This window comes from Dipodomys merriami, unplaced genomic scaffold (assembly GCF_024711535.1).
Source record: "Dipodomys merriami isolate MVZ:Mamm:240054 unplaced genomic scaffold, mDipMer1.0.p SCAF_307, whole genome shotgun sequence".
Classification (NCBI taxonomy): Eukaryota; Metazoa; Chordata; class Mammalia; order Rodentia; family Heteromyidae; genus Dipodomys; species Dipodomys merriami.
In genome coordinates, this window is record NW_027204571.1 from 426,095 (window position 1) to 453,791 (window position 27,697).

Genomic DNA, 27,697 nt, shown 5'->3' on the forward strand with positions numbered 1-27,697 from the left:
CAGTGCCACTTCTGGTTTTCTAGTGGTTTATTGGAGATAAGAGTCTCATAGACTTTTATGCCTGGGCTGTCTTTGAACCATGATCTTCAGATCTAAGCCTCCTGAGTAGCTCGGATTACAGATGTGAGCTACTGGTGCCTGGCTAGTATTTATTATTTTTTGCTCAAGAGCTGACCTCTCTCTTTCTGTGTGTGTGTGTGTGTGTGTGCACGTGTGTGCGCACACACGCTTGTGTTTGCTGGTACAAGGCCTTGAACTCAGGCCTCAGGTATTGACTCAAGGCTGATGCTCTACCTCTTGAGCCACACCTCCACTTCTGGCTTTGTGCTAGTTAAATAGAGATAAGAGTCTCATGGGCTTTTTTTTTTTTTTTGGTCCGGTCGTGGGGCTTAAACTCTGGGTCTGGGCGCTGTCCCTCAGCTCTTCAGCTCAAGGCTAGCGCTCTACCACTTGAGCCACAGCGCCACTTCCAGCTTTTTTTCTTTTTGCTTATGTGGTGCTGAGGAATCGAACCCAGGGCCTCGAGCATGCAAGGCAAGCGCTCTACCACTGAGCCACCTTCCCAGCCCCTCTCATGGACTTTTCTGCTCAGGTTGGCTTGGAAACTGGATCCTTATGTCGCACCGCTTGAGTAGCTAGGGTTACAGGTGTGAGCCAGAAGCCAAATGTCAACCTCTTTTTTTTGTGCCAGTCCCAGGGCTTGAACTCAGGATCTGGGCACTGTCCCTGAGTATTTTTTGCTCAAGGCTAGCCACTCTATCATTTGCGCCCAGCTTAGTTCCAGCCTTTTCTGTTTATGTGATACTGAGGAATTGAACCTAGGGCTTCATGCATGCTACCACTAAGCCACATTTCCAGCCCCACATTTTAACCTCTTGAAGAGAAGAGGTGGCAGCTGTCAAAGGAGGAAGGGGTTTCATCTTTTCAAGTCTTTAGGGTTCTTCATGTCCTCTACATACAGGCCAGGTGAAGACACACTTGTCCTAGGCAGACTATCTAGAAGGTTAAGATTTAGGACATGGAACCTTTATTCCCTATTTAACAATGTTTGAAACGCATACACATATGCTATGTCCACAGTGGTCCTGCCTCTCTCTATCACAGCTAGGGACATATAACATATTTTTCCTCAATTCTTCCTAAAACACAAGGCAAAATTCTCTTCCCTCCATGTTTGGAAGTTCATGCCCTGAACTCTTCCAGAACATTACTTGTGGAGTAGTCATTATATTTATGTACTGCTGTTTCTCAAGGGGTATATTGTAGGATAATATATAACCAAAATCATGGTTGGTTTGAGGGTTTTGTTTAAAGTGATGTTGCCTTTATGTACAAGATCCTGTTATTTCTTTGTTTTTGTTTTTGTCCGCGACAAGGAACGAAATTCAGTATCTGACCCTCTCACTCTTTAGCTAGCGCTCTACCACCTGAACCATGCCTCCAACCCCCAAGATACCGTTAAAGACTGGGGGAGGGGTCAAGCGGTAAAGGGCCTGCCTGGGAAACCACAAGGCCCTGAGTTCAAACCCCAGCACCATAAATAAAGGAATAAATGAGTGAATAAAGTGGATAAAATAAACGAGTAATAAAACCAAACCTCCAGCCAATCCACCTGTAATTCTCCTTAGCTAAACCTTAGTCCCTCATCGGGGGAGTCCTAAATCCTGGCTCCTAGGCAGCCCATTCCACAGAGACTACAACCCCCAGAAGGCAGAGCACACACACGCTCTGCGCATGCTCGACCTCAATGAAAGCATAGGGCAGCGCGCCCGAGGGGGCGGGGCTTGGTCCTGAGCCTCGAATCGGGGGCGGGGCGGCAGGCGGGGCTAGCGAGGGGCGGTGCTGCCGGCGCGGCCCGGAACACGCTAGTGGAGCGGAAGATGGCGGCAGCAGCGGCAGCTGCAGCCGGGACCCCACTCGGGCTGAGGCGGAGAAGCCGCCGGCTCTGACCTCGCTCTGGCTCCGGTGCGCGCAGTGGAGCGTGTGCGAGGCCCCGCGCGTCGGGCAGGGGCGGCGGCGGCTACTGCGCGCCGCCCTGAGGAGCGCCCCGGCGGCGGCGCGGCGGCGGCGGCGGCTGAGGAGAGAGCCGGCTCCGGGCCTCCGCGTCCTCCCGCTGCCCGGGGCCCCCGCCTCCTCGGGGGGGCGGCGGCGGCGATGTTCTCGGTCCTCTCGTACGGGCGACTGGTGGCCCGCGCCGTGCTCGGCGGCCTCTCGCAGACCGACCCCAGGGCCGGCGGCGGCGGCGGCGGCGGCGGCGGCGGCGGCGACTACGGGCTGGTGACGGCGGGCTGCGGCTTCGGCAAGGACTTCCGTAAGGGCCTCCTGAAGAAGGGCGCGTGCTACGGGGACGACGCGTGCTTCGTGGCCCGGCACCGCTCGGCCGACGTCCTCGGTGAGTGTCCGCCCGGGCCCGGCGCCCCAGCCCGGGGCCCGCCTCCTGGGGACTCCCTGGCGCGGGGCTCCCCGCTCCCTCGCGGTGGGCGGCGGCGGAGCCCGGGCGCCGGCGGGCGGGCAGCGCTTTACTAGCGAGCGGGCGCCGTGCCGAGCGCCCGAGGCGGTGCCTTTTCTGCTGGGACTCCCCCCTCCCCCGGTCGCGGAGCTGGGGGGAAACTGAGGCGCGGAGCTGTCGAACCTAGTGCTCAAGGTCACCGCTAGGGAACGCGACCCGTCCGTCCCCTGCGCGGAGCCGCACTTGCTCACTTGGCAGCGACGGCCCCGGGCGACCTCGGCGACACCTGCCGGCTCCTAACCGCGCTCGGGTTTCCTCCCGCCTCCCTCCGCTCGCTGCGCGCCCGGGGATCCCGGCTGCTCCGCGTGCTCCTGACGCCGCGGCCTGGCCGCCAGCTGCGGGATCCCGAGCAGCTGAGCGGCCGACTGCGCGAGCCCCCTGACCGTCCTGCCTTGATCGCGACCAGATTTTCATCCTCTTTTGAAGAGTTTCGCAGTGGGGTGGGGGGTGGGGGGACTCACTGGCCTGGTGTCAGAATCCTCACAGTGCGTTCTTTCAAACTGATCTTGTCCGACTTGAGGTCACTTAGGGTGGCAGGCAGTCTCCTTGACCCAAAATAGAATGTCCGAACCTGTTAGGAGCGGGCGGCCAAGACAGCTTTGAGAAGTGGTCACAGTCTTTTCAGAAAGGTCACAGGTGTCCCCTGAGGCCTGTTCATTCTGCGTACACATTTGTAGGATTTTCGGGGTGGAGGGGAGCCTCAGGAAGGGATCAGTAGAATTTACAAGCCATCATCTTTCACCTAGTGTTTGGCTCTGCGTGTCAGGGGAGTGCTGTGGAATGATAAGCCATTAACGCTCTCATAGCAAATCACTTCCTTTGAAATTGAAGGACATGCTGTCATTGAATTTAGGTTCAAATGTTACTTTTTGGTTTCACTTCTCAAGTGATGTTGCATTTTTGTTTACTTTAAATTCCATAGGCTAAAGCAACGTTGGGCATTGGAATAAGTGGTGCTGTCAGGTTTTTTTTTTTTGTAATCAGTTTTTAATCTGAATTCAGAGTGATCGGTAATGTAGCTTTGGTTTTGCACAGAGATGAACAATTTGTAAGTTTAAGTTGCATGCACTGCTGGCTAGTGTGTGGATCTTGTACATCTATAAGTCTGTAAAGGATCTTCTCTACTGTAGGTTTGTTCTGAAGTGAGATCTTGCTGTTTTTCCCAGGCTAACCTCCACCTTCTGGGCTGAAGTGATCCTCCTTCCCCCACCTTCAGGGAAGTGCTGGAATGCTGGGAGTTAGAGAAGAGCCAGTCTTCTAATTATTCATTTTACCCACTCTATTACCCACATATTTTATTTTATTTTTTGGTCGTGGGGCCTGAACTCTGGGCCTGGACACGGTCCCTCAGCTCTTCAGCTCAAGGCTAGCGCCCTATCACTTGATCCACAGTGCCTTTACAAAGGTAAAGGAAGTTTTGGTCAAACCCATTCTAAAAGAAATAGGGGGGGGAAGATGTATACACAGGCTTAATTTGAGGTTCAGCTTTGTCCCTTAGTTCTGTGACTCATGGTGGTAGGTGGAGGCTTTCTAGTCTCCTTTTCCTTATCTAGCCCAGAGGATAAGAACAGTGCCTACTGCTAGTCCTTCAAGAGTGCAGCTTCGTGTGTGTGTGTGTGTGTGTGTGTGTGTGTGTGTGTGTGTCTGTGTCTGTGTCTGTATGTCTGTGTGCGTGTCGGTGTCGGTTGTGGGCTTGAACTCTGGCCTGGGCACAGCCCTTCAGCTCAAGGCTAGCACTCTACCACCTGAGCACAACACCACTTCTGGTTTTCTGGTGGTTCATTGGAGATAAAGAGTATCATGGACTTTCCTGCCTGGGCTGGCTGTGAACCATGATCCTCAGAGCTCAGCCTCCTGAGTAACTAGGATTACAGGTGTGAGCCACTGGCTCTCAGCTGTGTGTGAGACTCTTATCTCCAATTAACCACTCAGAAACCAGAAGTAGAGCTGTGGCTGTAAGTGGTAGAGCTGGTAGAGCACTAGCCTTGAGCCCCTAGGCCCTGAGTTTAAGCTCCATAACTGACCAAAAAGGAAAAAAAGAGATCCGTTGTCCTAGAACTCCCAGAAAATGTGCAGAGGTAAAGGTGTGCTTGGGCTTTTGGAGACTTCACTGACTGCACCCACAGGCCATCTACAGTTCCGTGCTTGGCTGTCTCAGCTCTGTGCTTTTCCTGAAAGGAATACTACCAGGCACAGTGACACTGATGGTTGCTTTTGTCACCAGGGAGTGATGGTCCACCAGATTTGACAAAAATCACACACACACATGCGTGGCCACATGCAAACACACAAGGTGTGTGTGGGAACAATGAGGTACAGGTTCTCCAGGCTTGTCATGTTGTGGAGGAGCGCTTCCGGAAAGCCATCTTGAAAGTCACCTGAAACAACTTCCTAAGTAGCTTCATTTGATCTTGGCTACTGTGTGAGCCTGTTCATGTGATGGTGACTTCTATTTTATTGACTCCATCCCAGGTGGTGGATGAGACAGAATCTGGCTGTGATGTAATGAATCTTTTTTTTTTTTTTTTTTTGTCGGTCGTGGGGCTTGTACTCTGGGCCTGGGCGCTGTCCCTCAGCTCTTCAGCTCAAGGCGAGCGCTCTACCACTTGAGCTACAGCGCCACTTCCGGTTTTCTGGTGGTTTATTGGAGATAGGAGTCTCACGGTCTTTCCTGCCCGGGCTGGCTTTGAACTGCGATCCTCAGATCTCAGCCTCCTGAGTAGCTAGGATTACAGGCGTGAGCCACCAGCGCCCGGCTGATGTAATGAATCTTTAAGACTGCCTTTTATTCTAGAAGGTGGAGTTATAAACTGAATTGTATTTTTTTAAAAGTCTTATGGCTACAAGTTTTTAGAATTTAGACATTAATTAATTAATTAATTTTTATTTATTTATTGGGTCTGGTCGTGGGGCCTGAACTCTGGGCCTGGGCGCTGTCCCTCAGCTCTTCAACTCAAGACTAGCACTCCAGCACTTGAGCCACAGCACCACTTCCGGCTTTTTTTTTTCTTTTTGCTTATGTGGTGCTGAGGAATTGAATCCAGGAGGCAAGCGCTCTACCACTGAGCCACCTTCCCACCCCTAAACTGAATTGTATTAAAAGACTATGTTGATTACTCAAGAGGCTGAGACCTGGAGCATTGTTTCAAAGCCAGACTGGGCAAAAAGTTCCATGAGATTCCTTTTGCAATTAAACAACAGAAGGTAGGGCTGGAAGCATGGCTCAAGTGGTAGAGCACCAGCTGAGAAGGAAATTGAGCAAGTATGAGACCCAAAAGGCTGTGTTGAATAATTGTAAAACTAGAATTGAGCTTCTGTGCTTTTTGAATCTTCTAACTTTATAGATACTTCATTTTCTTTGCCATATTTATTGCATCTAGATTGTTCACTGTGGTCACTCAGGACTTGTTAGGAATGGAAACTATTTCTTTAGTGTGAGAAAGAAAGTACTATTTTGTGGGGCTGGGAAGGTGGCTCAGTGGTAGAGTGCTTGCCTCGCATGCATGAGGCCCTGGGTTCGATTCCTCAGTACCACATAAGCAGAAAAAGCTGCAAGTGGCATTGTCTCTCAAGTGGTAAAGTGCTAGCCTTATGCTGAATAGCTGAGGGACAGCACCTAGGCCCAGAGTTCAGGCCCCATGACCAACCAGAAAAGAAAAGAAAATACTATTTCGTTTCCTTAATTTAGAGTCATCCATCCTATTAGTCATGCAGTGACTAAAGTACTTGGTGCTTTATAACATTTTTGTAGTCCCCCCTGGATTTCTTTTAGGAAAAACTAACTATGGTGGGTGTGGTGATACATAGGCACCACTCCTATCCCCTGGAAAGTTGGCAAAGGTGCTTTCTTTACTGGGTCTAACAGGAGTAAACCAGTGCCAGCATGAACGTTGGACATTTTTCTTGTTCCTTCTTCTCTGTAGTTAATCCTAAATTCTCTTATTACTCTATATGATACGGCTTCCTAGGTTACAAAATATGATAGCTGCCACAGCCCTAAGCTACTTAACAATGAGCTCATAGGCTGGTGAGAATTGTAAGACTTAGACAACTTGGAATCCTGTTCTTTTACACCACTGTTGAGAAAACATTGCCTACAGAGTGTCAGATGACTTTAAAGTTAGTCCACTGGCTATTGACCTAACTGAGACTAGCACTTGGTCTCACCATCTCCTTGGACCATGCTGTTACACTCGTGGTTGGATTTTCTTGACAAGATAGGTAGAGTCTAAACTAGTCTGTCTCTAGCTACTGTTTGTCCTTCAAATCTGCCCACTTAGGGGTGTGTATGTGTGTTTTTAACTTTTTATGCACTCTGACTCATAGCTAAAATGCAACAAAAACTCCTCAGCATGCTAAGCCACAGTTTACACAAACCATTTATTTGAAAATGGCAGCATGGCCTGTGCCATGTAAATTTTGCCTTCTGAATATTGAGTTAAAAAGCAATACTTACAAAGCAGTGGGGTATTTAAGTGTGGCTTAAGTTGGAATCCAAATATGAAAATAAAACAATTTTGTACTCCAGCCTTTTGGAACTTTTTATTTTTTACTGTGGTCAGGATTCTGAGGTATTATTGTGCGTCTTACCAATCTTAAAAATAACCTTAAGGTAACACTATGCAGATCTAAATTTTATTTAAGAAGTGAATGGGTTAGTTGAATTTGGAGTTTACAAGCAGTTGTGATTGTTTTGATATCCCTGATAGAAGCTCAGTGTCTGACTGTGGGTTGTTTGTTCTTTTTGTAAAAGCAGTGCATTGGGAGACTGTGTGCTTGCTACTTTTAGCCTTTTAAGACATCTCTTTGGAATTCCAGCTAGACTTCATGTCAGGAAACCAGTCTCATTATTAAATAGTCACATTTTCTTAAATTGCTGCCTGATTTACTTAATAGCAGGTGTGACCTTGAGTGATTAAAAAAAAACTGAACTGTGTAATACACATGCCCTAACATTCATCCTTTTACAAAGTATAATTCAGTATTTTGTACATTGACAAGGTTGTGCAACCTCAACTACTACCTAATTTCAGAACATTTTCATCCCCTCAGGATATTCTGCTGCTACTCCCCCATTTCCTTCTCTCCCAATCCCTTGTATAGAAAGTAGATTCTGTCTCTGAATTTTCCTATTCTGGCCATTTCCTAGAACTGTAGTTATGCTACTATCACTTTCACTTAGCATGCTTCTGAAGTTTGAAGTTTGCTTTGGTACATGTGTCATACTTCATCTTTTTTTTTTTTTTTTGGTAGGTCGTGGGGCTTGAACTCTGGGCTTGGGCGCTGATCCTGCGCTCTTCAGCCCAAGGCGCATGCTCTACCACTTGAGCCACAGTGCCACTTCTGGTTTTCATGGTTTATTGGAGATAAGAGTCTTAGGGACTTTCCTGCTGGGGCTGGCTTTAAACCGTAATCCTCAGATCTCAGCCTCCTCCTGAGTAGCTAGGATTACAGGTATGAGCCACTGTGCCTGGCACTTCATCCTTTTTTATGGCTAAATAACATTCCATTGAATACATATATCATATTTTGTTGGTCCATTCCTTTGGTGGTGGTCATTTTGGCTGTTGGCAATAATGCTTTACACATTGGTATTTAAGCTTTCGTGTGGACATGTGTTTTTAATTTTTTTCCAGGTATATATCTAATGGTAAAATTGCTGGATTATATTGTAACTATTTAACTTTGGGAGATACTTAGGCTTCCCCTCTCCCCCCTCCAGTGAGTGTTGGAACTCGGGTCAGGAGGCCTGAGCCCTGTTCCTTGTTTTTTTTTCCCTCAAGTCTGGAACTCTATCACTTGAGCTATAGCTCCCTTTCCAGCTTTTTGGTAGTTAAATGGAGATAAGAATCTCATAACTTTGTTCTCTGGGCTAGCCTTGAACCTGAATGCTCAGATCTCATCCACCTGAGTAGCTAGGATTACAGGCGTCTGAGCCTAGGCATCTGGTGATACTTACTTGCAATAAAGAATTATTTTATATAGGGGAAAATGCTGTTTAAATGGTAGCAACCGGATCTGTAAGATCAGCAGTTGAAATGTTCCTGATTTCATAAAGCTTTCTAGGAAGAATGTGGAATGTTAAGGAAGAGGGAGCTGTCCAGAACTAACAGGCAGGCTTTATTAAGTTGTCTGGGGCTTTTCTGAATGTTCTGGCATTCTGTTGTAAGACTGGGTCGATGGATATACATATACTGCTTACTGTGACAACTCCTGCTCAGAAATACTTTTCTTATTTTGGGTATATAGATAGCTGTATTGTACTTTGTTTTCAAAGTCATGTCCTCATTTGTTGTAGTTACAGGAGACATTTTCAAATATATTTATTTATTATTATTATTATTATTATTGTCAGTCGTGGGGCCTGAACTCTGGGCCTTGGCGCTGTCCCTCAGCTCTTCAGCTCAAAGCTAGTGCTCTACTACAAGAGCCACAGTGCCACTTCCGGCTTTTTCTGCTTATGTGGTGCTGAGGAATCGAACCCATGTCCTCATGCATGTGAGGCAAGCACTCTGTCACTGAGCCACCTTCCCAACTCCCCTGCAAAGATATTTTAAATCATAAAGAAGGAGGGTACAGTTGGAAGCTAGTTGTGGAGGGTTTTCTTGTAGGGGAGGGCTGGGTGGGAGGAGGCCATTCCTGAACTTTAGCATGGCTTTGTCAACTGGGCAGTACATAACCTGAATGGTTGCAACAGAGTCCAAGTGGAGTTTGTACTAGTGTGTGGCTCCAGGAACTCTACACCATGTCCTTTGGATAGATCAAACACTTACGTCGAGTTCAGACTCAATGTCAAGTTCATTTTATGTACTGTTCTCATATCTTTTAGAGAAGCCTTACCTGGGGCCCATTCACATTTTTCAGGAAAGTACTTTGGGAAAGCTAACAGTCTTTTTTTTTTTTTTTTCCGCTGGTCACGGGGCTTGAACTCTGGGCCTGGGCATTGTCCCTCAGCTCTTCAGCTCAAGGCTAGCACTCTACCACTGGAACCACAGCACCCCTTCTGGCTTTTTCTGCTTATGTGGTGCTGAGGAATCGAACCCAGGGCCTCATGTATGCGAGGCAAGCTCTCTACCACTGAGCCGCCTTCCCAGCCCTACTAACAGTCTTATATCTAAAGAAATTTGGCTAGTCAGTTGAAAATAGAATGCCTTATGACTTTGAAAATAAGAGTTGACTTCAGGTTTCTTTTTAAGAAGTGGTGCCCTGGATCCTAAGCAGTGTTTTTTGTTGCTGTTGTGATCTTGTTGTTTCATCATTAGCAGTTAAATTTGTTAAAAAATTATCTTGTTTGGAGTTGTTATACATTTTTAAAACTCTTGGGTTTATTTTTTCTTTCTTTTTTTTTTTGTCGCTCATGGGGTCTGAACTCTGGGTCTGGGCGCTGTCCCTCAGCTCTTCAGCTCAAGGTTAGCACTCTACCACTTGAGCCACAGCACCACTTCCGGCGATTTCTGCTTATGTGGTGCTGAGGAATCAAACCCAGGGCCTTATGCATGCAAGGCAACCACTCTACCACTAAGCCACCTTCCCAGCCCTCTTGAGTTTTTCTGTCTCCCTAATACCCAAAATCATTTGTATACTACTTTGTAAATTCACAAAATCATAATTCTAGATTTTTTTTCAAAGTTGCCACTCTACTACAGACGTCATTAAGCTGATAATACACATTCCTATTCATTTGAATTTGTTAGTCTTTGGTTTAGTTCTTTAAATTTAGTTTACAATTCTTTTTAGCTGGGTGCCAGTGGTTCACATCTGTAGTTCTAGCTATGGAGGCTGAGATCTGAGGATCACCGTTTAAAGCCAGTTGGAGCAGGAAAATCCATGATACTTTCATCTCCAATTAACCACTGGAAAACCAGAAGTGGCTCCATCAAAGTGCTAGAGCCCTTGAGCAAAAGAGCTCAGGGACAGTACTCAGGCCCCGAGTTCAAGCCCCAAGACTGACCAAAAAGAATTCTTAAGATGGAAAGATACAATGAAGTACATTCTATAAGATTAGGAGTGGAAGCCGGGTGCCAGTGGCTCACGCCTGTGATCCTAGCTACTGAAGAGGCTGAGATCTGAGGATCATGGTTCAAAGCCAGCCCGGGCAGAAAAGTCATTGAGACTCTTATTTCCAATAAACCACTAGAAAACTGGAAGTGGCGCTTTGGCTCAAGTGGTAGAGCACTCGCCTTGAGCTGAAGAGTGCAGGAACAGCGCCTAAGTCCAGAGTTCAAACCAACAAAAACAGATTAGGAGGGGCTGGGAAGGTGGCTCAGTGGTAGAGTGCTTGCCTTGCATGCATAAGGCCCTGGGTTCGAATCCTCAAGCACCACATAAGCAAAAAGAAAAAAAGCTGGAAGTGGCGCTGTGGCTCAAGTGGCAGAGCGCTAGCCTTAAGCTGAAGAGCTGAGGGACAGCACTCAGGCCCCACGACCGGACCCCCACCCAAAAAAAAACAGATTAGGAGTGGATTAAGGAGAGAAGACGGGCATTTTTTTTTCTTTTTTCTGGCAGTCCTGGGGCTTGATCTCAGGGCCTGGACACTATCCCTGAGCCCCTTTTGCTCAAGGCTAACCCTCTACCACTTGAGCCACAGCGTCACTGTGATTAACTGGAAATAATAGTCTCATGGACTTTCCTGTCCAAGCTGGCTTTGAACCATGATCCTCAGAGCTCAACCTCCTGAGTAACTAGGATTACAGGCATAAGCCACTGGCACCTGGCATATCATGGGTCTCATTCTTTTTTTTTTTCCTCTTCTTTTTAAGGAGTGACAGTGCTCTTTTAAGCAGTTGTGTAGTATCTAACACAGAACTCTAGTCAAGATATTACAAAAATGCCTTCCTTCCTATAAGAGTGCCAGCATTTTTTTGTTGTTGTTGATGTTTTTGTTGGTCATGGGGCTTGAACTTGGCCTGGGCGCTGTTCCTGAGCTCTTCAGCTCAAGGCCAGGGCTCCACCACTTGAGCTACAGCACTACTTCTGGTTTTCTGGAAGTTAACTAGAGATAAGAGTTTCATGGACTTTCCTGCCTGGGCTGGCTTTGAACCTCGATCCTTATATCTCAGTCTCCTGAGTAGCTAGGATTATAGGTGTGAGCCACCAGTGCCTGGTGCCCAGCACTTTTTACTCAGGCTAGTTCTAGCACTTTCTGCACTGGTTTTTCTTTTATTCTTTAACAGACTATTTTGAAAAGAAAGGAACTGATCTTTTTTTTTTCTTTTTCACTGCTGATACTGTACATTTTGATCTTTGAAGGCTATCATTATCTCGCAGGTTTTTTAGACTACTCAGAATTTGTGCTACCATTTCAGGTGGTACAAAGGTAGCTTGCTGAGAGTGCTTCTCTTTTAACTGCATGGTTTGAATAGTAGTCTTTCTTGGGTAAGAAAATAAGTTCTTTATAGGAGCTAGAGAACTGTAAGGTCTCTGGCTTTGACCACTAATTGGTAATACGGTCTCTGTTTTTTGTAAAGTGAGAAAGCCTAACAGGAAAGCCTATGGATGTATTGAGTCTAGAAATCTATGTCTCAATCCTTCCTTCCTTCCTTTCTTTCTTCTTTTCTTTCCTTCCTTCCTTCCTTCCTTCCTTTCCTTCCTTCCTTCCTTTCCTTCCTTCCTTCCTTCCTTCCTTCCTTCCTTCCTTCCTTCCTTCCTTCCTTCCTTTCCATCTTTCTTTCTTTTCTTTTCTTTCTTCCTTTCTTTTTTGGTGGGGGGCAGTCCTGAGCCTTGAACTCTGGGCCTGGGCACTGTCCCTGAGCTCCTTTTTTTTTTTTTTTTTTTTTTGTCGGTCGTGGGGCTTGAACTCTGGGTGCTGTCCCTGTGCTTTTCAGCTCAAGTCGAGCGCTCTACCGCTTGAGCCACAGTGCCACTTCCGGTTTTCGAGTGGTTTTATTAGAGATAAGAGTCTCCTGGGCTGGCTTTGAACCATGATCCTCAGATCTCAGCCTCCTCAGTAGCTAGGATGACAGGCGTGAGCCACCAGCAACCTGCTCCTGAGCTCCTTTTGCTCAAAGCTAGCATGCTACTACTTGAGCCACAGTACCACTTCCAGATTTCTGGTGGTTTATTGGAGATAAGAGTCACATGGACTCCCCCCTCCCCCCCCACTTTGAAAGTGATGCTCACATCTCAGCCTCCTGAGTAGCTAGGATTACAGGAAGGAGCCACTGGTGCCCACTGTCTCTTGGTTCTTGAGCTACTGATTTGATCTTGTTTTCTTGTTAATGTATGTTGCTTTCAATGAACAAAGAATCAATGATCTGCCAAAGAAGTCTTCCAATGATAAGGTAGTGTTTTATAAATAGACCTATCTGTGCATAGTAATTTATTCACATATTTATTGGATCTGTATAAAGTGGGTACAGTAATCTGCAATTATCTTACTGTTTTATCAAGATTTCAAATTTAAGATGATTGACCTGACATTTTTATTAGTGGCTTAAAGATGAAAAACGTGGGGCTGGGAAGGTGGCTCAGTGGTAGAGTTCTTGCTTTGCATGCATGAGGCCCTGGGTTCAATTCCTCAGCACCATATAAGCAAAAAGAAAAAAGCCGGAAGTGGCGCTGTGGTTCAAGTGGTAGAGCGCTAGCCTTGAGCTGAAGAGCTGAGGGACAGTGCCCAGGCCCAGAGTTCAGGCCCCATGACCGGATCCCCCCCCCCAAAAAAAAAAAAAGATGAAAAACATCCTCAATTGGTTAGTAGTGTTGTTAAACTGAGGTAAAGAGCTGGGGGCAGTATTTTTGCTTTCTGAGCCATTGGAGTAACTCTGCAAATATTCCTGTAGTCACATAGTAAGAACTAGGGATAAGATAGGAAGCTGGAAATGGAGCTCTTCAAAACTAGTTGGTACAGTACATAAAACATGCTTTGTAAAAAGTGAAGTATACCCTTTTTCATCAGAAGTTGGTGAAATGGGATCCTTTTTTTTTTTTTTTTTTGTCGGTCGTGGGGCTTGAACTCTGGGCCTGGGCGTTGTCCCTCAGCTCTTCAGCTCAAGGCGAGCGCTCTACCACTTGAGCTACAGCGCCACTTCCGGTTTTCTGGTGGTTTATTGGAGATAGGAGTCTCACGGTCTCTCCTGCCCGGGCTGGCTTTGAACCGCGATCCTCAGATCTCAGCCTCCTGAGTAGCTAGGATTACAGGCGTGAGCCACCAGCGCCCGGCTATGGGATCCTTTTTTTGCAGTGTGATTTAGATTCTTAGATCTGGAAAAGGAACTTGGGAGAATTTGTCCTGCCACTCTTTTTCAGCGAAGGAAATTAAAGTTTAGAGAGTTAATTGGGCCAGGGCTGGGAATGCAGCTCAGTGGTAGAGTGCTTGCCTAGCACGCATGAAGCCCTTGGTTCTATTCCTCAGAACCACATAACACAGAAAAAGCCGGAAGTGGCGCTGTGCTTCAAGTGGTATAGTACTAGCCTTGAGCAAAAGAAGCTCAGGGACAGTACCAAGGCTCTGAGTTCAAGCCCCAAGACTGGCAAAAAGAAGAAAAAATGTTAATTGGGCCAGAGTCTTGGATGAGTGAGCAGTGACCAAGAAAGCCAGAGTGCTATTTCCCTCCACTCCTTTACAGTGTCTGTCCTCAGCCTCCATTCTCCACAGTATAGGAGAAAGTAAGCTCCGTCTGCTACCTTTGCCACACGGCTTGGTTTGGTGGGCTGGGTTCTGTAGTGATAGTCTGCACACTACAGCATTTGTGTTCTCACTTTTCAATACTCTCAACTTAACTCTCTGCTTGCTGGTTGTGTCCTGTTAGTCCCTGTCAGGTACTGTGGAGAAGACCAAGATAAAGAGAGAAAGGGCAGCTCTCCAGTGACCTTAGGAGGTGGGAAAGGCAGTGAGATTCCCAGCGCAATTAGGAGAAATGTGTGGAAGCCCAGGGAAGGTCCTGGGAGGTGAGCTGGGCTTTCAGTCAGGTGAGGTAACTGAGCAGAGTGGGGCACTCTCAGGTAAGGGATCAGAAGCTCCCCAAACCACAGATGTCTTGTGTCAGGATACCAGGGCACTATTGAGAGCTAACTTAGAAAAAAGGTTGAGCTAAGAGCTGAGGGACAGCGCTCAGGCCCAGAGTTCAGGCCCCATGACTGACCAAAAAAAAAAAAGAGAGTTTGAGCTGGGCACCTGTGGCTCATGCTTGTAATTCTAACTAGCCAGGACACTGAGATCTGAAGTTCACCGTTTGAAGCTAGCTCAGGCAGGAAAGTCCATGAGACTTATCTCCAGTTAACCAGCAAAAAATGCCAGAAGTGGAGATGCTGCTCAAGTTGTAGAGTTCTAGCCTTGAGCTAGAGAAGCTCAGGGACAACGCCCAGGCTTGGGGTTCAAGCCCCAGGATTGGCAAGAAAAGAAAAAGTGCAGTGTTGGGGAGTCCTGTGGTTTTTAGTTTTATTTTGTTTCTTGGTAGGAAGATATGTGAAGTGTTTGCTTTTGTTTTTATGTGGTGGCTTTGAAGAGGCAGCACATTAAATGGTAGAACTCAAAATGGTTCACATTTCAGAAGGGTGCAATCTCCCTTTCACCTTGGCCTCTAGCTGCAAGGCCTCTCCCCCAGGAGAACAGACAACAGAACTATTGGTTTCTTGTGTGCCTTCTAGATTATATTAACATAGATAAGCAGTAAGGGTGGCCTACATATGGGAGGGCTTTACTAGGGGGGTACTCTGGATGTAGCATTGGTGTAAAACCAAGTGGGGCATGGAGTGGGGTGTAAGGAGAGAACAGATGTTGGTGGAGATGGTCAGATGGTGAAATAGTCTGAGCCAGAGAGGGTTCATTTTAGCTGGGGCAGTGGAAGTCATTGCGTTTCAGGACTGTAGACAGAATCAACCAAGGGGACTTAGTGAGCACCAGACATAGCTCATCAAAGAGGAGGAGGGATGGGAGCTGGTTTTGAGGGTTCGGACCTGGCAAGAGATTCTAGTCCTGAAGTGTATGTGGTGGGCTGCTGACTGGACTGGGAAATGCAAGAGGACAGATCAAGTTTGAGAACTAAGATGAGACTGCTTGATACAAGAGGCATTTTCAAGGCAGGGTTACTCGCCTCTGTAGCACTTGCATCTGGCTGGCTGTATTAAGTTCTGGGTGCTGGGTCTGGGTACTTAACTAATTACCTGTGCCTGTCCTGGGTATGCTCGCTGGGGCAGGAGCTCCACCGGTCAGTCCAGTGGGCAGCAGGGGTGGACAACTGCTGTGCCACATACTAGGCCAGCCACTGGGGTGGAAAGACTTAGAGGTACAGGGATTATTGTAGTGGTCAAACCAAATGAAACTGTATACTTTATATATTACTGATTTTTTTTGGGGGGGGGTCCGGTCGTGGGGCCTGAACTCTGGGCCTGGGCGCTGTCCCTCAGCTCTTCAGCTCAAGGCTAGTGCTCTACCACTTGAGCCACAGCGCCACTTCCGGCTTTTTTCTTTTTGCTTATGTGGTGCTAAGGAATCGAACCCCAGGCCTCAAGCATTCAAGGCAAGCGCTCTACCACTGAGCCACCTTCCCAGCCCCTATATTACTGATTTTTTGAAGATTGTCCTTTTCTAGGGAGAAATCTTTCTTACCTGACAGTAGTCAGTTTGCACAGAAGAGAAGTTGTGAAATGAGATTACTTCACACTTACTTCTGGAGGGTGTGGTGAAACAAGGCATTTCTTCAAAGTGAGGTGAAGCTTCATATGCTTATTTCTCAGTACTTGAAAATGCTACTGTTGAATATTTAATGAGCTATTGAATAGTGGTGGATGTGATTGCAGAAGCTGAATGGTTTACTCTTTTATGTGTTATCTGAGAGTGGGCTCTGTCCCTCAGTTGTGACCACAGACCAATGTGTATGGAGCTGGCAGTCTACAAACTCAAGACTGCTGCCAGCTACACTGACCTGTGGCTGGTACTTGGTGTTTCTTTTTTCTTTTTCTCCCCAGTTGTGGGGCTTGAACTCAAGGCCGGTGCACTGTCCCTAAGCTTTTTGCTCAAAGCTAGTACTACTCTACCACTTTGAGCCACAGTTCCACTTGTAGTTTTCTGGGGGTTAATTGGAGATTAGAGTCTCATGGACTTTCCTGCCAGGGCTAGCTTTGAACTGCAGTCCTCAGATCTCAGCCTCCTGAGTAGCTAGGATTACAGACATGAGCCACCAACACCTGGCTAGTTCATGTTCCCTCCCTCCCTCCTTCCCTCCCTCCCTTCTTTTCTTTCTCCCTTCCTCCCTTCCTCCCTTCCTCCCTCCCTTCCTCCCTTCCTCCCTTCCTCCCTTCCTTCCTTCCTTCCTTCCTTCCTTCCTTCCTTCCTTCCTTCCTTCCTTCCTTCCTTCCTTCCTTCCTGTCTTTCTTTCTCTTTCTCTCTCTCTTCCCTCCCTCCCTCCCTCCCTCTCTCCCTCCCTCCCTCCCTCTGTCCCTCTCTCCCCTTCCTTCCTTCCTTCCTTCCTTCCTTCCTTCCTTCCTTCCTTCCTTCCTTCCTTCCTTCCTTCCTTCCTTCCTTCCCCCCCCCTCTCTTTCTTTCTTTGGTTGAACTCTGGGCCTGGGTGCTGTCCCTCAGCTCTTCAGCTCAAGGCGAGTGCTATACTACTTGAGCCACAGCACTACTTCTAGTTTTCTAGTGGTTAATTGGAGATAAGAATGTCACAGACTTGGGCTGGGAAGGTGGCTCAGTGGTAGAGTGCTTGCCTTGCATGCCTGAGACCCTGGGTTCGATTCCTCAGCACCACATAAGCAAAAAGAAAAAAAAGCCGGAAGTGGCGCTGTGGCTCAAGTGGTAGAGCGCTAGCCTTGAGCTGAAGAGCTGAGGGACAACGCCCAGGCCCAGAGTTCAGGACTCACGACCGGACCCCCCCAAAAAAAAAAAGAATGTCACAGACTTTCTTGCCCAGGATGGTTTTGAACCGTGATCCTCAGATCTCAGCCTCCTAATTGACTAGGATTACAGGCATGAGCCACTGGTGCCAGGCTAGTTTGTGTTTCTTTTTTTTTTTGTCGGTCGTGGGGCTTGAACTCTGGGCCTTGGTGCTGTCCCTCAGCTCTTCAGCTCAAGGCGAGCGCTCTACTACTTGAGCTACAGCGCCACTTCCAGTTTTCTGGTGGTTTATTGGAGATAGGAGTCTCACGGTCTTTCCTGCCCGGGCTGACTTTGAACCGTGATCCTCAGATCTCAGCCTCCTGAGTAGCTAGGATTACAGGCGTGAGCCACCAGCGCCAGGCTTAGTTTGTGTTTCTTAAGACAAGTTAACTCACTTGCTGAAGATCTGCTTTCGTAGAGTACTGGCTCAGGCACTTGGAACAGGGTATACTGTTCAAGCCAGTGCTATGAGCTTGGAGATAAGACTCTCCTGAGGAATGAAGATCTGGAGGCTCAGAGGCCACCAAGAACGCCTCCTCTCTGTGTTGAGATCTAGAACTTGCCCTTGCACTGGTTCTGTCATTTCAGAATTTGATACTTTTTTTTTTTTTTTTGGTCGGTCGTGGGGCTTGAACTCTGGCCCTGGCGCTGTCCTTCAGCTTTTCAGCTCAAGGTTAGTGCCCTACCATTTAAGCCACAGCTCCACTTCGGGCTTTTTCTGTTTATGTGGTGCTAAGGAATCGAATCCAGGGCTTCATGCATCTGAGGCAAGCACTCTTCTACTGAGCCACCTTCCCAGCCCCCTGAGGGGTTTTTCTGTAGAGTCTAAATACTACACAGGTACTAGCCATACCTAAGGAACAAAAGCCCCTTAATTAAGACGGAAAAAAAAAAAGCCTCACTAAGTTGTGTTGACGTTAGTGGTGGAAGACATTGCCTTTCCCTGGAGTTCCCAATACCTATGTTCTGGTGGCTTTGTGCTGATTAATGGTGACAGTTTGCTGTAGGAGTTTCTCAGGCAGGCTTTTACCTGGAGGTCAGATTTTCCTCAGTGTGGAGCTGCAACTAATCTTTGTGACTTGGACTTTCTATCCCTACCCCTCCACATACACCATACACTTTTTTAAAAAATAACTTTGATGAGAGATTTCTTGGAGGAAAAAAGTGAACAGAGCTAGATTAAAAGTGTGAAGCCCTTGGGGCTGGGAAGGTGGCTCAGTGGTAGAGCGCTTGCCTTGCATGCATGAGGCCCTGGGTTCGATTCCTCAGCACCACATAAGCAAAAAAAAAAAAAGCCGGAAGTGATGCTGTGGCTCAAGTGGTAGAGCGCTAGCCTTGAGCTGAGGGACAGCGCCCAGGCCCAGAGTTCAGGCCCCACGACCGGACCCAAAAAAAAAGTGTGAAGCCCTGTGCCAGTGGCCCATGCCTGTAATCCTAGCTATTCAGGAGGCTGAGATCTGGGGATTGTGGTTCAAACCTGCTCAGGCAGGAAAGTCTATGAGACTCTTATCTCCAGTTAATCACCCCCCCCCAAAAAAAAAAGCCAAAAGCAGAGCTGTGGGTTAAGTGGTAGAGTAACTTGCCTTTAGTGAAAAAGCTCAGGGATAGAGCTCAGGCCCTGAATTCAAGCCCAGGATTGACTTGTTTAGGAAGCTGGGTGCAAGTGGCTCACGTTTGTAATCCTGGTTACTCAGGAGGTTGAGATCTGAGGATTGTAGTTCAAAGCCTCAAAGCTAACATGGACAGGAAAGTATATAAGACTCTTTTCTCTGCTAAGCTACCAAAAAAGCTGAAAGTGGAGCTGTGACCCAAGTGGTAGAGCATTAGCCTTGAGAAAAAGAAGCTTTGAGACAGCACACAGGTCCTGAGTTCAAGCTCTAGGACTCACACACACACCTGACACACACACACACACACACACACACACACACACACCACACACACACACACACACACACACACACACACACACACACACACACACACACACACACACACACACACACACACACACACACACACACACACACACACACACACACACACACACGATTTGGGAGTGGCCAAGTAAGAATTCATTAAAGAAAACAAAACAAAAACAGCTGGTGGCAGGTAGCTCACACCTGCCAGGAGGCTACTAGCTACTCAGGAGGCTGAGATCTGAGGATCACAGGTAGAAGCCAGCCCCAGCAGGAAAGTAAAAGAGATTTTTTTTTTTTGTCCTGGAATTTGAACCTCAGGGCCTGGGTGCTGTCCCTGAGCTTTTTCACTAAAGACTAGTACTCTGAGCTGGGAAGGTGGCTCAGTGGTAGAGTGCTTGCTTTGCATGCATGAGGCCCTGGGTTTGATTCCTCAGCACCACATAAGTAGAAAAAGCCAGAAGTGGTGCTGTAGTTCAAGTGGTAGAGTGCTAGCCTTGAGCTGAAGAGCTGAGGGATAGTGCACAGGCCCAGAGTTCAGGACCCATGACCGACAAAAAAAAAAAAGAAAGAAAGAAAAGAAAAGAAAGACTAGGACTCTGCTTCAGTTTCTGGTGGTTAATTGGAACTTTCCTGCCTGGGCTGGCTTTGAACCACAATTCTGAAATCTCAGCTTTCTGAGAAGATAGAATTACAGGTGTGAGCCACAGGAGCCCAGCCCAAGAGATTCTCAAAACCTCCAATTAACCAGCAAAAATGTCAGACTAAAGGTGTGGCTCAGGTGATAGAGTGCACCAGCAGGAAGGAAAAAAAAAAAAGCCAAGTGAGAGTGTGAGCTCCTGTGTTTAAACCCAGGCACAAACAAACCCACCCACAATGGGAAGAAAATACCCAGAGTGCCTTCATCAACATGCTTCCTACATCTCAGATACTTTGAATCTTTTCAGACACTTTTCTGAGTACTTTTCTGATTCCTTCAGGTAGAGATAGTGTGCTTTTGTTTTTATTGGTTTACATTTATTTTGTTTTATTGCAGTCATTTATCTTAGCTCTCTCCAGATCCCCTCCTCAGCCACAGTTCTTAGCACTTGATTTCAGGTTCTCATGCACAGGAACTCAGCTCCCACTCAGTGCACATCCTGATACAGTGAATGTTCAATAAAATAGTTGAATAGCTTCCAATATTCAATGTCATTATAGTGTACTTTTAACTGGATTTATATAATGTTTTACCCTCCTATAGAAGTAACCTGATTGGCCGGGCGCTGGTGGCTCACGCCTGTAATCCTAGCTACTCAGGAGGCTGAGATCTGAGGATCGCGGTTCAAAGCCAGCCGGGCAGGAAAGACCGTGAGACTCCTATCTCCAATAAACCACCAGAAAACCGGAAGTGGCGCTGTAGCTCAAGTGGTAGAGCTCTCGCCTTGAGCTGAAGAGCTGAGAGACAGCGCCCAGGCCCAGAGTTCAAGCCCCACGACCGACAAAAAAAAAAAAAAAAAAAGAAGTAACCTGATTGCTTTCTTTGTGCGTACATGTGTGCGCACACATACACACTTACGCGTGCATTATATGTGCACACGCACACCTACCAGTACTGGGGCTTAAACTCAGGGTCTCTTCCTCTTGCTTAGCTTTTTTACTCAATGCTTATACTCTACCAGTTGAGCCACAGCTTCACTTCTGGCTTTTTGCTGTTTAGTTGGAGACAAGAGTCTACTGGATTTGTCTGTCCAGGCTTCAAATCGCAATCCTCAGATCTCAGCTGCTTGAATAGCAAGAATAACAGAAGGCATGGAACACAAAAAGAAAATTACTCTTTGAAAATTACTCTTTGCTGTGCCACTCAAAGATCATATTTAACCGAACAATATGTAGAGTAAAAAATACAGTGTTCAGAAATCAAGAAACAGGTCTTCACTTGGCAGGCGTATGCAAAGGAACTGTTCTCATTTAAAGGAGGAAGAACAAGTGTGCTTGCCAGCACTGCATGTGACTCCTGACCTTTCCAGAGGGTGGTAGTTTAGTCAAAGCCAGCTCTTATTTTTATAGAGGGGTAAAGAAAGCAGGATGTAAATAGTAACCTCTTTGGTCTTAGGTCAAGGATATATGGCTTGCAAGGTGGTGGCACTCATTGGCTCCTCTGAGCCTCAAAGTCTAATACACAAAGACACACACATACCAGAAAGCTGGTCTAAATGAGTTATCTTCATAAAGCTTTTTTTTGTTTTGTTTTTGGTCGGTCATGGGGCTTGAACTCTGGGCTTGGGCACTGTCCCTGTGCTCTTCAGTTCAAGGCGAGTGCTCTACCACTTGAGCCACAGTGCCACTTCCAGTTTTCTAGTGGTTTATTAGAGATAAGAGTCCCATGGACTTTCCTGCCCAGGCTGGCTTTGAGTCGTGATCCTCAGATCTCAGCCTCCTGAGTAGCTAGGATTACAGGCGTGAGCCACTGGTACCTGGCTCATAAAGCATTTTTAACACCAGAAGCTAACAGAAGCCCTGGTTTTATTAGAGGACCTTAATTCTGTAATACCCTTACTGTCCTGCCTGTGTTGTCCTGATTTATAATAGAAGCAGATGATATTTGAAGTTTCTTTGCCTTCACACTGTTTCCTAACTTCCATTTCAGCAACTTTCCATTCCTTTTTAAGACAAAGCAACTGCCCAGAGTAGTCTGGAAATAATCTTCTCAAGTTAACGAAGAGCTCTGGATAATAGGTGGAAGCATGTGTATTTGTGTGTGTGTAAGCTCTTTGACTAGTAATTTCATACTTTCTAGGCTACTAGTCAATTCTAACCTATTAAAGACCATTTTTTCCTATTTTGTCAGGTGCTCTGAGCAGTTCCATTTCTTTAACAGAATCTGAGTTTTGCTTCTAGGTTCCATTTTCACACTTTGTTACAAGGTTGAATCTTTGTTTCTTCTCATCCTTTCAGGCTTTATTCCAGTTAGCTGTTCTGCTTAAATCTAGAGATCTTGATGTAAGTTTGGCCTCTGAAGAACTAAGAGAAGCAGGTTTCCTTATGATTACTGCAGAGTGGTTGCTTTGGAGAAGCTTCTTGCAGAGGGAATCAGGGCTGGTTGTTGAAGCAGGTGGAACATTATAATGTATGATTTCACTTCTGGAGAGCTGAAGACAGTCAAAGCACACTGTACTTCTTCACAATAACTTCACTGATGATTTTTTTTTCCAGCAGTTCTGTGTTTTTGTTCCTATTGGGATAATTATTTGCAAATACAACATTTCCCAGTTCTGAATCACAGGGGAGTGTTCTTAAATGCCCTAATCATTTCAGAAATGTTAATGTAAATGTGATCTGTTTCGTTGGATGGAAGGTTGACTTTATCCTCAGAGCTCATTTTTCTCTAGCCACAATCTTCCTGTTGTGAGGCCTTTAGACAACAGTTGCTCTGAGAACATTCGGTTGTGGGCAACAAAGTGCCCAGTTGGATTCTCACTGGCTACACTCTGCTCACCTACTCTGTGACCTGGTCACATTCTCACTCATTCTCTGGAGTTTCAGTTCACTGTCAGGCACTGATCCTAGCAACAGACTGTTTGTCACTGACAGAAACCATCCTGTAGAACCAGCTTCATTGGAGTGTGTACTCTGTATAAATGCAGAAAGATCATGACAGATCCAAGTAAGGGGATTTCAGGGAATGTTGAAGATTCTGCCATAGTCTGTGTTGGGTGCATCTTCAAGTAAAAAAAATTGGCAGGCCGAGTACTGGTGGCTCACGCCTGTAATCCTAGCTACTCAGGAGGCTGAGATCTGAGGATCGAGGTTCAAAGCCAGCCCGGGCAGGAGAGACCGTGAGACTCCTATCTCCAATAAACCACCAGAAAACCGGAAGTGGTGCTGTAGCTCAAGTGGTAGAGCTCTCGCCTTGAGCTGAAGAGCTGAGGGACAGCGCCCAGGCCCATAGTTCAAGCCCCATGACCGACCCCAAAAAAAAAAAAATTGGCAGCTGTTTTTCCTGGGTGCTTATATTATTGTGGAAATTTAGTATTCACTACATCTCATATAAAAAAGACAAATCATAAATGATCGTTTCCCACTTTATATAACTGTACTTCCACTTTAGTGGTAAAAACCAGTTGAATTTTATGTGTGATGTCCTAGGCAATAGATTGGTTTTAAAATAGTTTGATTTGGGGCTTGGAAGGTGGCTCAGTGGGTAGAGCGCTTGCCTTGCATGCATGAGGCCCTGGGTTTGATTCCTCAGCACCACATAAGCAAAAACAAAAAAGTCGGAAGTGGCACTGTGGCTCAAGTGGTAGAGCACTGGCCTTGAGCTGAAGAGCTGAGGGACAGCGCCCAGGCCCAGAGTTCAGGCCCCAGGACTGGACCCAAATAAATAAATAAATAAATAAATAAATAAATAAATAAATAAATAAATAAATAAATAAATAAATAAAAAAATGGTTTGATTTATATCATCCCTACTCATTAACCTTGATCACTTTCTTTTTTTTTTCCTTTTTTTTTTTTGGGGGGGGGGTCCGGTCATGGGGCCTGAACTCTGGGCCTGGGCGCTGTCACTCAGCTCTTCAGCTCAAGGCTAGCGCTCTACCACTTAAACCACAGCGCCACTTCTGGCTTTTTCTGCTTATGTGGTGCTGAGGAATCGAACCCAGGGCCTCATGCATGCAAGGCAAGTGCTCTACCACTGAGTCACCTTCCCAGCCCCAACCTTGATCACTTTCTGTTGTCTGTATCAGTACTGACTTGTAGCAGTATACCATAAGCTACTTGTGTAATCTTTTTTATTTTTTTATTTTTCTTTTGGTCAGTTGTGGGCTTCAACTCTGGGCTGGCTTGGCCGGTGTCCCAGCGCTCTTCAGCTCAAGGCAAGCGCTCTACCGCTTGAGCCACAGCCCCACTTCCAGTTTTCTAGTGGTTTTTATTGGAGATAAGAGTCTCACGGACTTTCCTGCCCGGTCTTGCTTTGAACCATGATCCTCAGATCTCAGTCTCCTGAGTAGCTAGGATTACAGGCATGAGCCACTGGTGCCCGGCTTACTTGTGTAATCTTAAATTTCCTAGTAGCTACATTAAGTAGAATGGGCCAGGTCTTGATACATGCTTATAGTCCTAGTTACTCTGGAGCCTGGAATTTTCAGCCTAGGCAACATAGCAATACCTTCTCCCCACCAAAAGCAAGATGAAATCAGAGTACTCTATTTTAATTAGTATATACTTAGCTTCTTAATCCTGAAAAATCTAAAATATTTCAGTATTTTACTAAGATACTGTCCAATTTTTTGTTGTTGGTGCAGTGTTTGGAATACACTCAACAGCAGGCACACATGATCATGCTCAGTGAAGTTAGCTAGGGCTCCAGTGGATAGTGTAGATCTGTAGCATCAAATCTGAGTCCCTGAACTGGCATTCATTCATTCCAAGCCCTGCCCATAACTTTACTTTGCATTTTCCGATGCCTCCCTTTTCCCAAGCCCCAGCCCCACTTAGTTGTTTCCATTCCTTCTCCCATTCCCCTTTGTGCCCGTGGAAATTGGAAGAACCCCCTAGGGCCTAACTCCAGGGCCTGTACCCTCCCTTGGCAGCATTTAGGGAGCCTGTAGGTGGGTCCCCTGTGAGTAATCAGGCACTGCCTGCCAGTGGGAGAGAGGCTCAGGCAGGCTGGGTCTCTTTCATCCAGCCATTTGCTGCATTCCTAGCACAGCAGTGCTCATAGAGCACACATGTGCTGGTGGCCTCCATTTGTCCTGAGGAATATTCTTGTCCTTTGCTGTTGGGTAGGTGCTGTACTGATGTCCTTGGGATCTTAAGCGATCTCTCCAGCAGTTTTCTTTGCCTTTGAAATGTGTGTGTATGCGTACTTGAACAGACAAGGCACTATCTCTGAGCTGCTTTTACTCAAGGCTACCACCTTGGAGTACTTGTACCACAGCTCCACTTCTGGCTTGTGGGGAGTAGTTTGCTGGAGAGGTTTATCCCTGCCTGGGCTGGCTTTGAACTGTGATCCTCAGATCTCAGCCTCCTTAGATTACAAGCATTATGTACCAGCACCTGGGATCTGAAATACATATTCAATAAAATTTCTTTCATATCTGGATCAATTCCATTGTTGTAAAAGTATTTATGTTCTTTTTTTTTTTTTTTTTTTGGTTGTGGGGCTTGAACTCTGGGCCTGGGCGCTGTCCCTGCGCTCTTCAGCTCAAGGCGAGCATTCTACCGCTTGAGCCACAGCACCACTTCCAGTTTTCGGTCCAGTCGTAGGACGTGAACTCTGGGCCTGGGCACTGTCCCTCAGCTCTTCAGCTCAAGGCTAGTGCTCTACCACTTGAGCCACAGCGCCACTTCCGGCTTTTTTTTCCTGCTTATGTGGTGCTGAGGATTCGAACCCAGGGCCTCATGCATGCAAGGCAAGTGCTCTACCACTGAGCCACCTTCCCAGCCCCCACTTCCAGTTTTCTAGTGGTTTATTGGAGATAAGAGTCTTAGGGACTTGCCTGCCCGGGCTGGCTTTGAACCGTGATCCTCAGATCTCAACCTTCTGAGTAGTTAGGATTACAGGTGTGAGCCACCGGTGCCTGGCTATTCGTGTTCTTTATAGTCTGAAGCTTTGGCTTCTGGAAGAGAGGATGCACTAATTTCTGAGTAGAAACAACTGGGATGCAGCTGGACACTGGTGGCTCACGTAATCCTAGCTATTCAGGAGGCTGAGATCTGAGAATTGTGGTCCAAAGCCAGCCTGGGCAGGAAAGTCCATGAGACTCTCATTTCAGAAAAAGCCAGAAGTGGTGCTGTGGCATAAGTGGTAGAATGCTAGCCTTGAACACAAAGAGGTCAGTGCCCAGGCCCTGAATGCTAGCTCCAGGACCAGCAAAAAAAGAAAGAAAAGAGCCGGGTGCCCATGGCTCACGTCTGTAATTCAAGCTACTCATGAGGCTGAAATCTGAGGATCACTGTTCAAAGCCAGCCTTGGCAGGAAGTCTGTGAGACATCTTGAACCACCAGAAAACTGGAAGTGGCACTGTGGCTCAAGTGGTAGAGTGCTAGCCTTGAGCTGGAGAGCTGAGAGATGGCACCCAGGCCCAGAGTTTAAGCCCCACCACCAACCAAAAAAGAAAAAGAAATAACTTGAATGTGGATAAAACTTGATTTCCAATTTAAAAAAAAAGGAACTAGATTTCAGATGTACTTGTGGTATGGGTTACTCTGGTTTTAGCCTGATTCTGAACCTATGTCTCTTCCCATTAGATAACTTGTTCTCTCTAAGAAAATGACAGAACAAAAGAAGCACTTTTCCACCACAACCTTATTGGGAAGTTTATATGCTTCTTTAAAAGTACTCTTTGAATTTATCTTTCCTCTAAAGAGATTTGACTGGTGGAGTTTCGTCTGGGATCTTCTACCCATGTAAAATGCAAACAGGTGCCTGAAAGGTTGTGCTCTATTCTGGGAAGAATCTGATTAATGTTGAAGGCTGTGTGGAGCAGACAGCCTGCTGACAGATGATTAGCGGATGCCAGGAGCTGACTCTAAACACTATCTGTGTTTAATGGTTTTCTTTGTGAAGGACATGCATAGATGAAACCATATTGTATTTAAAGTTAATTGTGGCTCTTGGACTAGAGAAAATTCTTTCCTTGAGCAGGCAGTAGTGAAAAGAATGAATGAATCATCAGATGATGTGGCAATGACTGTAATGGTAGTCTACTTTAACATAAATTGTTTCATTTAAATTTGCAGTGAAAGGGGCTGGGAAGGTGGCTCAGTGGTAGAGCACTTGCCTTGCATGCATGAGGCCCTGGGTTCGATTCCTCAGCACCACATAAACAGAAAAAGCCGGAAGTGGTGCTGTAGCTCAAGTGGTAGAGTTCTAGCTTTGAGCTGAAGAGCTGAGGGACAGTGTCCAGGTCCAGAGTTCCCAGTGTTTAGGCCCCAGGACCGGGGCGGGGGTTGGGGGGCAGGGGTAGAGGGCGCGGGGAGGAAGATAAGTGAAAGTGTAACCCCTATGAAATAAGAATTCCTCAAAAGAGCTTCCTAGTGAACTATTGTAAATTTTTGTAATAGTTTCTCACATCTCCTCACAACTACTTTAAAACAGGCTGCAGTGCAGTCGCTGTTCTGGTGAGGAGGTGTCCTCAGTGTTCTCTTCCCCTCACCTCCACTGTCCTCTCTAAGGTGTCAGAGATTTCCCTATCTACAGGCTACACCGAAGCTGATCACCTACCCAGCCTACTGCTTCTGCTTTTTCTCTCCATGCAGAGGGCAGAGAATCTTTTTTCTTTTTTGCTTTGTCATTGTTACTGTTATTTAAACTGTGTTGTGAGCCGGGCGCTGGTGGCTCACGCCTGTAATCCTAGCTACTCAGGAGGCTGAGATCTGAGGATCGCGGTTCAAAGCCAGCCCGGGCAGGATAGACCGTGAGACTCCTATCTCCAATAAACCACCAGAAAACCGGAAGTGGCGCTGTAG

The 27,697-nt window shown here is 46.7% G+C and overlaps 1 protein-coding gene across 1 annotated transcript in view; it reads left to right on the top strand.

The window, feature by feature from the left end:
• The first annotated feature begins 1,881 nt into the window (after nucleotides 1–1,881).
• LOC138840921 (protein phosphatase PTC7 homolog) overlaps nucleotides 1,882–27,697 on the top strand; it is a 42,117-nt gene continuing 16,301 nt past the window's right edge. The window contains exon 1 of the mRNA XM_070041350.1: nucleotides 1,882–2,392. Within this exon, the coding sequence (XP_069897451.1) occupies nucleotides 2,155–2,392 (238 nt within the window). The 5' untranslated portion in view covers nucleotides 1,882–2,154. The remainder of the gene's footprint in view (nucleotides 2,393–27,697) is intronic.